General features: G+C 41.0%; 2 protein-coding genes across 3 annotated transcripts in view; both read left to right on the forward strand.

Moving 5' to 3' along the window:
• Positions 1-3,413, forward strand: part of LOC309861326 (unconventional myosin-X-like) — a 118,383-nt gene extending 114,970 nt beyond the window's left edge. Inside the window, exons 5-6 of the mRNA XM_082724132.1 lie at positions 867-1,001; positions 2,896-3,413. Coding sequence (XP_082580258.1) covers positions 867-1,001; positions 2,896-3,058 — 298 coding nt within the window. The 3' untranslated portion in view covers positions 3,059-3,413. The remainder of the gene's footprint in view (positions 1-866; positions 1,002-2,895) is intronic.
• Positions 3,414-3,603: 190 nt separating this feature from the next.
• The window catches only part of LOC309861324 (unconventional myosin-X), a 92,112-nt gene continuing 80,911 nt past the window's right edge, over positions 3,604-14,804 (forward strand). For both annotated transcript variants that reach the window (XM_082724124.1, XM_082724125.1), the window contains exons 1-3: positions 3,604-3,682; positions 4,775-4,878; positions 13,408-13,537. In XM_082724124.1, the coding sequence (XP_082580250.1) occupies positions 13,414-13,537 (124 nt within the window). In that variant the 5' untranslated portion in view covers positions 3,604-3,682; positions 4,775-4,878; positions 13,408-13,413. The remainder of the gene's footprint in view (positions 3,683-4,774; positions 4,879-13,407; positions 13,538-14,804) is intronic.

The raw sequence follows: 14,804 nt of genomic DNA on the forward strand, positions 1-14,804 counted from the left end.
TTTTTTTATTTTTAAAGATTTTTATTTATTTGACAGACAGAGATCACAAGTAGGCAGAGAGGCAGGCAGAGAGAGGGAGAGGGAAGCAGGCTTCCCGCAGAACAGAGAGCCCGATGCGGGGCTCGATCCCAGAACCCTGGGATCATGACCTGAGCGGAAGTCAGAGGCTTTAACCCAATGAGCCACCCAGGCGCCCCGCGAATAATTGCATTTTTAAGCATATTTGCCTGCTTTCAGTTTCCCAGAATGATGCTGTTTGCAGGGTCATTCGTCTAACAAGTATTTACTGGGTGCCTGTCAGCAGCCCTGCGCCGTGGGGATGTGAGGATTCTCTAGTGAACACAACAAGGAGCCCTGCTCGTGCGGGCTGACTTCACGCCGAAGGCACAGCCATCCTCACCTTAACTTAGTGAGGGGGGGTCTGTTGACCTCTGACCTCAGAGAGGCTTTCGTAATAGCAGAAAGGGTGTGGCCAGAAGAACTGCTTTCACTGCCCTTTAACTTGACTCATGGGACAGGCATTTCCACTTCTGTTGTTCCACCTTTCAGCTGTTGTCCTAGGGACCAATTAGAGTGACTTTAGCCAAACTGTTTGTTTACACTTTTTTTTTTTTTTAAGAATTTATTTATTTGAGAGCGAGCACAAGCAGGGGAAGTTGCAGAGGGAGAGGGAGAAGCAGGCCCCTCGCTGAGCAGAAGGCTGTGGGGCTTGATCCTGTGACCCTGGGACCATGAACTGAGCCGAAAGCAGACGCCCAACGACTGAGCCACCCAGGCACCGCTCAAACTGGATTTTGTTTCCTTTCCTTTCTTTCTTTTTTTTATTTTTTTTTAATTTGAACAAGCTTGTGCATTTTGTTTTTCAGCGGTGAAAGTGGGGCAGGTAAAACCGAAAGCACCAAACTGATCCTCAAGTTCTTATCAGTCATCAGCCAACAGTCTTTGGAATTGTCCTTAAAGGAGAAGACGTCCTGTGTCGAACAAGCTATTCTCGAAAGCAGGTATTTCTTTATCGTGCTCCTTGTTTGCAACGAACAGGATTCACTGTCCTCCCCGTGTGGCTCGTTTAAGGATAAGTTATAATTAGTTGGTCCATTTTCTCTTTTGCAATTCCTGGAGGAAAAGTCCCAACGTGGACATAGCAATTTCTAATAACCTGAGCGACCGTTCCTGATCGCCCCAATCCCAGTCCCTTCCCGGGCCAGGTTTGAGTCAGTTGAGTTGTCGAGTGAGCGATTCGGAGGAATGTTCTGTAGCCTCCCCTTGCTGGTGAGCCCTTGCCTCACTTTTCGGAGGCCTTGTTCTGAGCGGCAGTTTGAGCTTCTGTGTAGCAGAGGCCTTAGCACAGAGATGAGGGGGCCCCTGCTGGCCTTCTCGCCCTTTGGGGCCACATGTTGGCAGGATGGCAGTTTTTAAAGCCTGTCACGGGACAGAAGATCAGTAATATGTCTGATGACAGTGAGTCTCAGAACTTCGAAAGAGGGCTGCCTGGTGCGGTATCATCCTAATTTTTATTTTGAGTATGTATTTGCCTGATGTCTGAGTTGTGTCTTACAAGATTTTAGAGCCAGTAAAGACCTTATAGATGTCGTTACTTAGAATTTAGCCTAGAAGTCAACAAACTACCCATAACCTGTGGCCTGTTTTTGTTTTTGTTTTAGCATTCATACACTTTTTTCAGTTGTCGTAAAATATGTATTACATGAAATTTATAATTTTATTTATTTATTTTTTAAGATCTTATTTATTTAACAGAGATCACAAGTAGGCAGAGAGGCAGGCAGAGAGAAAGGGGGAAGCAGGCTCCCTGCTGAGCAGAGAGCCTGATGCGATAACAGGGTTTGATCCCAGGACCCTGGGATTATGACCTGAGCCAAAGGCAGAGGCTCAACCCACTGAACTACCTAGGTGCCTCAAAATTTATAATTTTAAACATTTTTTAAGCATACAGCTTCGTGGCATTAAGTACATTCACGCTCATGTGCAATTATTAAATTATTAAATTATTAAAAACATCTCATGACGTCCCAGAAGTATGTCCTCTTGCTGCAGCCTGTTTTTGTAAATAAAGTCTTATCAGAACACAGACACATTTATTTATCTGTTGTTTACATCTGCTTTTAAGCTACTGTGGCAGAGAGAGGTGAGTGGTTGTAACAGAGACCCTGTGGCTGACAAAGCCTACAATATCTATTATCTGGTTCTTTACAGAAAAGTTTGCCACCCCGGATCTAGTCTGACCTCATCTTCCAGGTGGGGAATACCCAGAGAAATTACTTATAAAGGAGTTGCCCCCGGACAGACCAACGGGTGCATTTCCCAGGACTGGGACCCTTACAGTTGCTGAAATCGAAGTGGGGTCTTTTGCTGTGCAATTCCTGGCTTGTGGATATATGCCCAAGCTAGTTTGCACGAGGACAAGCCCTTGTGGTTGCCTGAACTCAGTAGCTTTGAGAGCTCTAAGACCTCTCCTTCAAAATGGACATGCGCTATAGACCGATTTCAGCAAGCACTTTGAAAATCTGGCTCTTCTGTAAATAAACGTAGTCACCGTAGATCCTTTTGATTTCATATTTTTCTTGCAATATATTTTGACATTTGTGAGGAATGCTCTTGCTGTTTATAAACAATGAATACGCGTTACTATCCTCACTTTTTCTTTTTTAATTAATATTTTTATTGAAGTGTAATGGCATACAGTGTCCTGTTAGCTTCAGGTGTGTGTCATAGGGATGAGCTATTTTGCGTCTTATGAAATGATCCCCACAGTGAGTCTAGTGACCATCTGTCAGCATCCATAGTGATCACAACGTTATCGATCACTTCTGCTGAAACTGACATCTCATGACGTATTACGTGTTTTATAACTGGAGGTTTTCCTCACGTCTTTCACAGCCCCATCATGGAAGCTTTCGGCAATGCCAAGACCGTGTACAACAACAACTCCAGTCGCTTTGGGAAGTTCGTTCAGCTGCACATCTGCCAGAAGGGAAATATTCAGGGCGGGAGAATTGTAGATTGTATCCTGTTTCATTCCGGTCTTGTCTTTAGTATTTGACTCCCTAAGTACAAACTGCTCTCGGTTATCGTAAGGACAGATAATGGGAAACATTTCGGTTACCGCTTTACATTACTACGTTTGACCTAGTAGTTATTCTAGGAGATAACCATTTTTCTTCGGGAAAAGGTTATCATGTTCGTCATCTGGAAAATTGGTTTCATCATTGAGCATCAGGTGATTGTTGGTTGAGAGCCGTTCGGTCAACTAGTCTGGCACGTCCTAGGACACAGGCTGTTGGAAGTCTATGCTTTGTTGGCTCCTGTCGGCACTGGAAGTCTCGATGTCCAAGGAACAGGGATTTGCAATTATTTGGGTAACAAAGACTAGAGAATTAAAGCCTAATTGAGCATGTCATATCTTGGTTTTGTTCCTTGACTGGCCATTGCTTTTCACATGAAGATTTATTAGAAAAAGTAAGTAAACCTGATTTAATTTACACTTTCTTCTATAATAATAATGTTTGGAAATGACTGGTTTGTGTTAATGGAATGGAGGAAAGAAACATCTCTGAGATGAAATCTGATTCATCCCCACAGAACCGAGTAGTAAGGCAAAACCCCGGGGAAAGGAATTATCACATATTCTATGCGCTGCTGGCAGGGCTGGAACATGAACAGAGAGGTAAGTGGGCAGGAGACCAGCAGAGCCACGTGGATTAGCCCCTTGCTTTCCCTTGGAAAGCCGCAGGTAAGACCTCTACTTGGGCTTTGTTGGAATCCGTCAGTTGAAACAAAATGTCCCTGTTAGAGCCAAATAATGTAGAGGGAAAATCATCAATAGAGAAAGATGTTACATTTTTTTGTTTTGGGGGATCTTGGTACTTTTCTCATTTATAGGATATTCATGAAAAAAAAATGTATGGGGCATATTGTAACTGGTTTACTTTCAAACCATACCCAAATCTAATTTCTAAGCATTTGATTTTTTTTTTTTTAAGATTTTATTTATTTATTTATTTGAGGGAAGGAGAAAGTGAGAGAAAGCACGAGAGGGGAGAAGGTCAGAGGGAGAAGCAGACTCCCCATGGCGCTGGGAGCCCAATGCAGGGCTTGATCCCAGGTCTCTCGGGTCATGACCTGAGCCGAAGGCAGTCACTTAACCAACCGAGCCACCCAGGTGCTCATTTAAACATTGGATTTTTAAGGGAAAATAAAATAGGACCCTTATCAGTTAGTTTTTCAGAAACATTTTCTATCATGCCATCTAGTTTAATTAAACCCTTTATTTTTTTATTTATTGATTTTGGAGAGCATAACCAAGCATAACCAAGAGTTGGACTCTTAACTGTCTGAGCCACCCAGGCACTCCTAATTAAATTCTTAATGATTCTTAAATGATTAAAAGAGAACTTTCTTTTTTATTAATAGGGGACCTTTATATACTTTATTTATTTTTTTAAATTTTTAACGATTTTATTTATTTATTTGACAGAAAGAGACACAGCTACACAGGGAACTCAAGCAGCGGAGTAGGAGAGGGAGAAGCAGGCTTCTGCCCCAGAGCAGGGAGCCCAATGCAGGGCTCAATCCCGGGAGTCTGGGATCATGACTTGACCTGAAGGCAGACGCCCGATGACTAAGCCACCCAGGGGCCCTATGCTTTGTTTTTGTTCTTGTTTTTGTTGTTTAAGTTACAAAGTGAAGGTTCTTTTGGATTTTGTCTTATCTTAACCAGTCAAATACTGATTTTATGTTTTTCTCTGTCTTTTTGCAGAAGAATTTTATTTATCTGCGCCGGAAAACTACCACTACTTGAGTCAATCTGGATGTATAGAAGACAAGACAATCAATGACCAGGAATCCTTTAGGGAAGTGATTGTAAGTTACTTTCTTCTTATCCCTTTATTAAGAGTGACAACCTCTTAAAAAAAAAGGGGGGGGGGACATTTCATTTCCTGTTTCAAAAAGATGTTTTTAATGAAAATAGAAGTAATTTCATTTGCACTGCTGTCTGAGAATAGGTACAATCTTCTTGTTCTAAGTCATGATAAAGAATGTTCCAGACTGGAAAAGAATCCTCTTTCTTCAGAAGGCAGATGACTATCTGTGGCTTTCAGGAAAAATGGAACCATGTATTAGAAAAAAATACGTCACAGGCTTGGTCCTGGAACATGCCAATCTTTCTTTTTTGAGATGATGACGGTGATGATGATGATTTATGACAGTTTCTATAGCAAAAAACAAATCTGTCAACCATTAGGCCAGGTGACAGGATCTTGTCTGGTTCTCCTGGCCTGATTCTGAAAACCAGTTCTGACCACGAGGACAGTAGTCTCCTTACAGCTCTGAGGTGTGGTTGTGTGTGGTCTCTTCGTTTTCTGATATCACAAGGACTTGGTTATAAGGTGACAACATTTAGGAAGCCTGGTCATGGAGCCTTATTAACTGCCCCACCGGACTGAGAATGGCCGGTAGGTTTTTGCCAGGGCAGTCTTCAGTCCTTCGCTAGAGTCATTAATACACCAGTTGGATACAGTGGATCTGCAGCAGACGTTGGCCAAGTCCTTGTTATGTAGACTCAGATGGGCCCCCTCTCTCGTTGCTCTTAGCAACCCTTTGAGGGGAGGAACTCTGGGTAGCTACACGCTACAGCTCAGAGAGGTTGGCGTCCAGCCTAACAATTCACAGTACCAGATAGAACTGGTGTGGAAAGAGTCCGACTCCAGATTCCAGACTCTTATCCACGAGGCACGTGGTACAACTTCTGTACAACCCAGACTCTTCTGTGAGGTTCTTGTTTTTATAGTTGTCAGCAGTGCTCTAGTCTATATCCCCGTCTCTTCTTCCAGAGTGTAAACATGCCTTGTGGAATGAAATCAGGGTTTTGTTTTTTGTTTTTTTCTTAATATATACTTCATTTTCCCACCGCTTACTGAAATGAAGAACAGGGTGGGCTGTAATAGGATCCTCTTCCCCTTTGTCTCCCTTTTATTCCGTCATTTATAATGCGGAGGGGTGTCTCTTGCCAAATCTCCTTCCTTGAAACTGTTAACAAAAAAGCCCCCTACAGGGGCGCCTGGGTGGCTCAGTGGGTTAAGCCTCTGCCTTCCACTCAGGTCACGATTTTAGGGTCCTGGGATCGAGCCCCACATGAGCCCCACATCTGGCTCTCGGCTCAGCGGGGATCATGCTTCCCCACCCCCTCTCTCTGCCTGCCTCTCTGCCTACTTGTGATCTCTGTCTATCACATAAATAAAATCTTTAAAAAAAAAAAAAAGCCCCCTGCTGACAGCACCTTTTGCTGTGTACCCTGGACAGCCTGAGAATTGGCCTTGAGAGTCGGATTTTATGAAATGTTTAAGTATTTTAAATTTCCTTTCCCAATCTTGTTTTGCCCCTGGCTTCCTATCACTACTCAGACTTTCTCTCTGTTTCAATTCATTAAGTATTATCTTTACTGTGTATTAGAATAAATATGAAAACTCACGTTTGATAAAAAAGGCAAGACGGGATTTTTTTTTCCTAGGTTTTTTTTTTTTTTTAACTTCTTTCTTGAAACCGGAGAACAATGCTTTGTGATGGAAGGACATTGTTTGTGGCAGGAGACAGACTCCTAACAGTCCAAAAGGAGCAGGTCTCCTACTCATTAGCTCGCTGGCCACTAGGGTGCACTGGGCATTGGGTCCTCCCCTTGTCCTGAGAGCAGTGGAGAAGTCACTCTGTCCGCTTGCCTCTGCTTTCCTCTTGGCCCTTTATTTTCTGCTTCAGAATTATTTGTTACTTTTGCTAGCCTACGGGTAGACTTTCGGGGCTTGCCTTGCTTTCATTGATAGCTGGCTTTTATTATTAAGTTGAAAGAGTAGGCTTTGGCATTTAAAATCTGATCTTACGTTGAAAAAGTATGGAGAAAGGAAGAAAATTTGTACATGAAATTGAGGTACACAACAAGCTTACAAGTGTTCCATTTATAGATTCTTAATTATTTGTGATTACTTTTTAGTGTAAACTTATTAGAAATGGTAATGAAAACCTAGCTGCTCTGTATTAAAATCAGGAACATGTAGTTTTTATTATTTAACCTTCTAGAAGTTCTAAGCAACACAGTCAGAAAAGAAAAATGTGCACCTTTTCAGAAAGGAGGAAAAATACTTTTTTCTATAAAAAGTAATTTTCTCCCTTCATTTTTTTTTTCTCCCTTTACCTTAACCTGCAAGTACCATAAATTGGGGAATGGCTTAAGTAATTTGTTATACCATAAAATTACGTCTATTACAGCAAGCAAAACATATGCTCAAATATATTTAATTCTATGGAAAAACTTGGTTATTTTATAATTGAGGGAGATAAGCTGCAACACTTGATAATCCTTTTATTAAAAAAGCATATCGTGTATAATTTAGGATCTATGATGATCGATATAGTAATTATATGCAAAAAAAATTGTGGGATTAAAAAAATATACCAAAAAATGTTATCTCATGAGGCAGAATTCTAGGATTTTATCATTCTATGTTATATGTTTATATCCTGTATTATATATTACAGCTTTAATGATTATATAATTATAATTACATTCCTAAAATCGTAATTTCTACAATCATAAGTATTCTGTCGGTACCAGCCAGCCCATTGTTCTGCCTAACGCGGGTACTCTGTAACCAGGAGGAACACAGGGATGGTGAAAAGAGATGCTGAGCGCTTCAGGCTGAATTTGGTCTTTTGTATTCAACATGTTTGAGCAACTGCTCTGTGTCAGGCACTGTTCTAGGCACCAAGGAAACTGTGGTAAATAAGCCACATATAATCCCGGTATTCTGCTGAAGAAGGAGAAAAGATGAACCATATTGTACTGCTGTGGTTTTTTTGTTTTTTGTATATATATATATATATATATATATATATATATATATATATATATATATATATATTTTGTTGTTGTTGTTGTTGTTGTTGTTGTTGTTGTTGTTGTTGGATAGAGATCACAAGTAGGCAGGGAGGCAGGCAGAGAGAGAGAGAGAGGAGGAAGCAGGCTCCCTGATGAGCAGAGAGCTGATGTGGGGTGCAATCTCAGGACCCTGAGATCATGACCTGAGCTGTGGGTAGAGCCACCCACGTGCCCCTGTACTGCTGTTTTTAATGTAACTTGTCTTTCAGTATTTTCCTTCAAAATCAAATACCATGTAAATTTGTGTCTTCGTATCTCAGGTTTCTACAGCTTCTTTTCCCAGAGGTTTTGGGATCAAAGGAAGGGAAAGGACCACATTCCATTAAGGCTGGAGGGTATTTGTTTGCAGAATATGTTGAAATGTTCATAGAAATTATTTCTGTGAATTATGTATGAAAATGTCGTTTCTAGAGTTCATTTTTAGCTACTAAAATGATCAACTACAATGTTAGTATACTCTTATATTCTTCTTTTAAGAATTTTGCTTATTTTATTGAGAATTCACTTTATATATTCTTAGAGTTCATCTTTGCTACCACTTGATGTTAAATGAGTGCCTGTTAAGTATGTTGGGCAGCTTTAGAGAACCTGTTTCTTCCTGGTGCAGACTCTGTGAATTTATGCTGAATTTCATAGCCATGCTTTTATGCAACCTTTGAAGTTGCCCTAGGAATTGTTTGGTCAGGATGTAAGCTATTTCTTTCTTTTTTTTTTTTTTTTTTTTTAATTTCTTTTCTCTTTATTATTATTTTGGGGGGGCAGCTTTTAGAGATTCTGTTTTTATTTGATAGAGATCACAAGTAGGCAGAGAGGCAGGCAGGGTGCGGGGCAGGAGTGGGGGGAAGCAGGCTCCCCGCTGAGCAGAGAGCCCATGTGGGGCTCCATCCCAGGACTCTAAGATCATGAGCTGAACCAAAGGCAGAGGCTTTAACCCACAGAGCCACCCCGGCGCCCCAGGATGCAAGCTATTTCAAGTCAATAGAGTTGCTGCAGTTGAGCCACCAGAATGATGGCTGATGAAATGTGTGTGAAGTAACAGGAGTTCTGGGATGATAATTGTTTCAGATTCTCTTACTCCACAAGTGTTGAATGTTTACAGCATGCCTGGCTGTGGACCAGGACTGGGGTTTCTGGACCGTATCGGCCTTACTGGGTATATCCTTGGGTTTTTTAATGGAGTGAGCCCATGTGTCTGTATGCATAAATTCATTCCACACGAGTCAGATTTTGTTAAGACTTAAAGGGCTGACTTTAAACTTCAATTTTGCCAAGCATGGAAACCCCAGTCTCTTTCAGTGGTGGAGAACTTGGGAGCATAAAAAATTTTACATTATAAAATGACAGAATATTGCCCAATATCACACCACAGTGAATTATTATCAGACTGTTTACGTGCAATTCTCTATGCCCAGAATAGCCTCTTCTCCGCTGTATTGGTGACACCATTTGTTCAAGGTTCGTCCGTGGTCCCTTTGCCTTGAATGGTACCTTTACCCTCACAGTCAACTGCCTGAGACCCTAAGCAGGGGTACCTTTTGGGAGTAAAGCACCTGAAATTTGCCCCTCTTTTCTATTACTTTCTAGTGCGATGAACCTGGCTTCCTTTGGTCCTTAACCGTTGGGACCAGATCACATATTTGTCATCCTTTTCCTTTCCCCCTGCCCACCCTCATTTTCCCAAACACCTTTTATTTATTTATTTTTTTAAATGTACCTAATAAGGGCTTTATTGAAAATATTTTAACTTTTGCTGGTTTTATTATAACTAAATTGCTGTTCAGTGCTTCCAAACTAGTGAGAATTCCCCACCATGTTTAAGTCTTGGAGCCATATCCTTGAGAAAATAAGATAATGATAATAAGCTTTGAAGGGGCTACTCTTGCCGCAGGGGTGGAGATTGCAACTGGAGAGAGAGAGGCTCTTGGGGGCAGTTCCAGCGCTCATACCCACACTGCTGGCGACTGGGGCAGCCTTTAAATTACCCCGCGGTCTGATTAATGTAGTTACTGCTTCTCACCACGCTCCTAATTCACTTACAGTTAGATCGACAACAGTCAAATTTATCAACACAGTAAGCACATTTTATGTTTGCTTTCTCTCTCCACGTATGACTTTGGTGTGTGTTTTAAGAACTTAGCCAAGACTATTTTCATCAGGCCTTTTATGATAGTTTTCATTTGATAGCTTGACATTTTCTGGCACTGCAAACCTCTTTTTTTTTTCTTGTCTTATTTTTCTTATCTTATTAATTTCTTGTCTTATTTTTTCTTATTGCCATTTAGTATTATATAAAAGTCCAGGTAGTTGACTTAAACATTGAAGGATCCCATTTCTGTGATCATTCTGTGCGCTAAGATTTTCGTAAGTTAGTGTTGAATACATCTTGTGGAAGGAAAACTTGAATTGTCGAGAGGGAAAGTATGGCCTTTTATACAGCATAGGTGCTTTATAATTATTTTGCTCTTTGATTTGTTCCTTACTGCCATTTTAAGAATAAGAAATTAATCTGTTTTATTTTGTGTTTTTAAGATTTTATTTATGGGGGCACCTGGGTGGCTCAGTGGGTTACAAGTCTGCCTTCGGCTCAGATCATGATCTCAGGGTCCTGGGATTGAGCCCCACGTCGGGCTCTCTACTCAGCAGGGAGCCTGCTTCCCCCTCTTTCTCTCTGCCTGCCTCTCTGCCTGCATGTGATCTCTTTCAAATACATTTTAAAAATCTTTAAAAAAAAAAAAAGATTTTATTTATGTATTTGACACAGAGAGACAGGGAACACAAGCAGGGGGAGTGAAAGAGGGAGAAGCAGGCTCCCCACAGAGCAAGGAACCTGATGTGGGGCTCGATCTCGGTGCTCCAGGATCATGACCTGAGCCGAAGGCAGATACTTAATGACTGAGACATCCAGGCACCCCTTATTCTGTATTTCTTAACTATTTTTTACGTTTAACTTTCAAAATAAATAAATTCAAGTTATTATTTTTCCATGTTTTTTAATGGGTAAGCACTTGACTAATAGTTCTTACCCTTTGTGTCAATTTCTGTTTGCACCCATGAAATGAGTCTTCTCACCCCTGATTAAATAATTCATGGTGTTTTTATTATTTGTAACCAGATTTATTGAAATGCAGTGTATCTATAATAAAAGGCTACCAGTTGAAGTATACATCTTAATGGATTTTGAATTTACTTACCTGTGTACCCACACCCACAATCAAAATAAAAGGTTAATCTTTATTCCTAAAGTTCCTTTGGCCCTTCCCAGCCACCCTACTCCTGGGAAACCACTGATCTGTTCTCAGGAGTAAATCAATAGATTTGTCTCTTATAGAGGTGCTTGTAGATAAAATCATATGGGGTATTCTCCTGTCTAGCTCCTTTTACTCACCTACATCATACGTAACACAGTTCATTCCTTTTCTAGTGAGTGGTATTCCATTAGTAGGCATACCATATGATTTGTTTATCCATTCACCCATTAGTGTTGTAAAAATATTGTCAAAATATTAAAAGACATGATGGAACATTATTTTTTTCCAACACTAACAACGCAACTATTTTCGGTACAGTATATTTATTTCCCAGCCTGGTTTTCCTTATGGGATTCCTGGCTGGCTCGTTTGGTAGAGCATCCAACTGTTGATCTTAAGGTTGTAAGTTCGAGTCCCATACTGAGTGTAGAGATTACTTTAAAAAAAGTTACAAAAATAAAATTTTTAAAAAGTTGACTGATAAAGTGTTTTTTTTTTTTTTAAAGATTTTATTTATTTATTTGACAGACAGAGATCACAAGTAGGCAGAGAGGCAGGCAGAGAGAGAGGAGGAAGCAGGCTCCCCGCTGAGCAAAGAGCCCGATGTGGGGCTCGATCCCAAGACTCTGGGATCAAGACCTGAGCCGAAGGCAGAGGCTTTAACCCACTGAGCCACCCAGGCGCCCCTGATAAAGTGGTTTTATTTATTTTTTTTAAGTCATTTTGACACCCACCTCATGACTCCCAAGATTAAGAGTCCCATGGTTTAGCCAGACACCCCAACAATAACATAATTTTTAGCTTTTTATATAAAGCTGTATTAATCATGTTTCTGGATGATCATAATTCCATTTACAAAGTGTACACTATTCTAAGCTATTGAGTTATTCTCAACTATTGCTGTATTTGACTTGTTTGATTAGAAGATAGTTAGACTTTTTCTTGACGTGTTACTCAAACACTGCAGTGAATATTTCATAGAACTTCCTTTTCTGTTGAGATTTTCCTTGGAATAATTTTCCACCATGGAAGTTATAAAGATTACAGAAGATTGCTTTTTTTCTTTTTTAGAAAGTGACAACATTGGCTGGATAATAAGCTTGTGAATTCTAGGATCATTGAGGCTGAATTTGAACCTTGGTTGTGCAGCCCTGTTAAAAGTTACCCTCTCTGAACATTGTACGTTTATGTACATGCATGACCAACACAATACTGTCATGTAAGCTTGTTTTCCAAAAAGATTATAGTAACTTATGGCACCAGTGACCAGTGCATTAATGTCCCAGTTTCTCCAGTTTTAGGTTTCTCATTCACAAGTGTTTTGCTAATTTAATAGAAGCGATCTCAGATTTTCTTTGATTTGTACATGTTTTACCTCTGGGAAGGATTTGCGTATGCTCCTCTAAGAAATGCCCATTTTATTTCTGTTGTTCGTGCATCTTTTATTATGGCCAAGCTATTGCTCCTTCCCTTATAATTTTTGAATTGTTGTGCTGCCTATTGTTTCTTTCATTTCAGTTTTGTTTTTTCCTTGTAAGGAAGTTAAACTTTCCACATTTTAAATCCCCAGTTGTTTCCTTTTCCACTACTTCAGAGTGGCGCGCGGTTTCCTTCCTAACCCCCTGAAGCGATTGTCGTTGTCACGATTATTACATTGTGGGCCCGCGTGCTCTTGGTAGGTCATTTTCATTGGTATTACCAACAATTCTGTGCTCAGTTGGGGGCGGGGATGCTTTTTTTCTTGACAAGGATATGGCCTCTTAATCACAATGGAAGTTCCTAATAGAGAATTTTATACGTCTGGCTTGGATCGCTACTGCATTTCATCATTAAGGAAAGGCCCCGAAATTTACACTGGAGCAGTCCCGTGAAGCCTTCCCCTTCTCACTGTCATTACCGTGACTCTCGGGTAGTTCGCCTGTGTGTACTGGCTGGCCTGGACCTAATAAGGCAGATGTCTCACTTTATGTCACTGATTGGATGACCTCTCCTCATTCCACAGTTCTTCCTTAATATCGCTTTCTTTTATGGGTGCCTTTGCAAATCTTTATCATTTAGAAGCAACGAGTTATGAATCTATTTCTTGTTTTCTTGCCTTTAGACCAATACCTGCCTTTCGAACAATACCTAACAATTTTACTCAGTAATGGGTTTTTCATTTTCTTTAATATGGGAGAAAAACAACAAAACTCAAATACATTGCTTTTCTTCCAGACGGCAATGGAAGTGATGCAGTTCAGCAAAGAAGAAGTTCGGGAGGTGTTGAGGTTGCTGGCTGGTGTGTTACATCTGGGGAACATAGAATTTATCACCGCGGGGGGGGCCCAAGTGTCCTTCAAAACAGGTAAGATGGCCCCTCCCTGCCTCCCTTCCTTGGCTTTTTCCTCATAGGGATCTTAGACCTAAAATATTTACTGTCTGGCCTTTCGCAGAAAGAGCTTTCTGACCCTGGCCAGCGACCTGGAGTACTTTGTAATTGATGGGAACCGGCAGCTAAGAAAGGGTCCAAGCCTTTGTCGAGCGATTCCTGCAGGGGATGGTGGCCGTGTTCTCATTCTTAGCAAGGGAGGAGGAAAATGGACCCAATAAAGAAATATGAGCAACGAAGATTAGATACAGAAAAATGTCAGGGGTCAGGGGTGCCGTGTTGCTTTCTTTCGCATAGTTCTTGAGTGGTGACGTGGTGGCCTGGAGAAGACCGTTCTTGAGCGGAAATGCTGTCCACACTCCAGCTCTGTCACGGGCTAGTTCCTGGAGTTACGTATCCCCCAACACTAGTGATTTCTCATCTATAAAGTGCCTCACTGATGTGTTGTCAAGACTAAAAATTAACACGCACATTGCCATGTCAGTTGTCCTTTTTGGAACTTTCCCGATGGAAGCAGTGTGTAGGGCATGAAACCTTGGGGGTTGGATGCGGTAAAGTTTGAAATGGCTCGAGGCGAGGACAGGGCTGTAGGTCAGCGGTTCTGAGACATTTGGTCCCAGCACCTCTGAGTCATCTTGAAACCATAGAGAACTCCAAAGAGCTATTGTTTTTGTGGGTCATGTCTGTTCATGTTACTGCTTTAGAAATCAACTGAGGTGTTGTGAAAAGAAAAACAAAACAAAACAAAAACTAATTAATTTTGAAATAACCATAAAAACCCATTGCATATTAAAGTAATCCTATTTTTTATTTAAAAGACTGTCTTCAAAACAAATTTAAAAAAAAAAAATCTGTGAGAAGAGTGACATTGTAGGGCCCCAGGTGGCTCAGTCAGTTAAGTGTCTCCCTTCAGCTCAGGTCATGATCTCTGGGTCCTGGGATCAAGTCCCGCCTTGGGCTCCTTGCTCAGCGGGGAGCCTACTTCTCCCTCTGCCACTCCTGCTGCTTGTGCTCTTTCTTTCTCTCTCTCTCTCTCTCTCAGATAAATAAAATCTTAAAAAAGGAGTGAGATTGTCTTACATTTTTCCTGACTTTTAAAATATCAGATGTTGCGGAGGACAGCTGGGTTCTCTTATCTGCTTCTGCATTCATTGTGGAGAGAGCACACGTCATGTAGCACTAGGAAACTCCTGTGTCGTGGTAAGGGAATGAGAGTAAATGAGAGTAAAATAGCCAAGGACCC

This window comes from Mustela nivalis (assembly GCF_964662115.1).
Source record: "Mustela nivalis genome assembly, chromosome: 3".
Lineage (NCBI taxonomy): Eukaryota > Metazoa > Chordata > Mammalia > Carnivora > Mustelidae > Mustela > Mustela nivalis.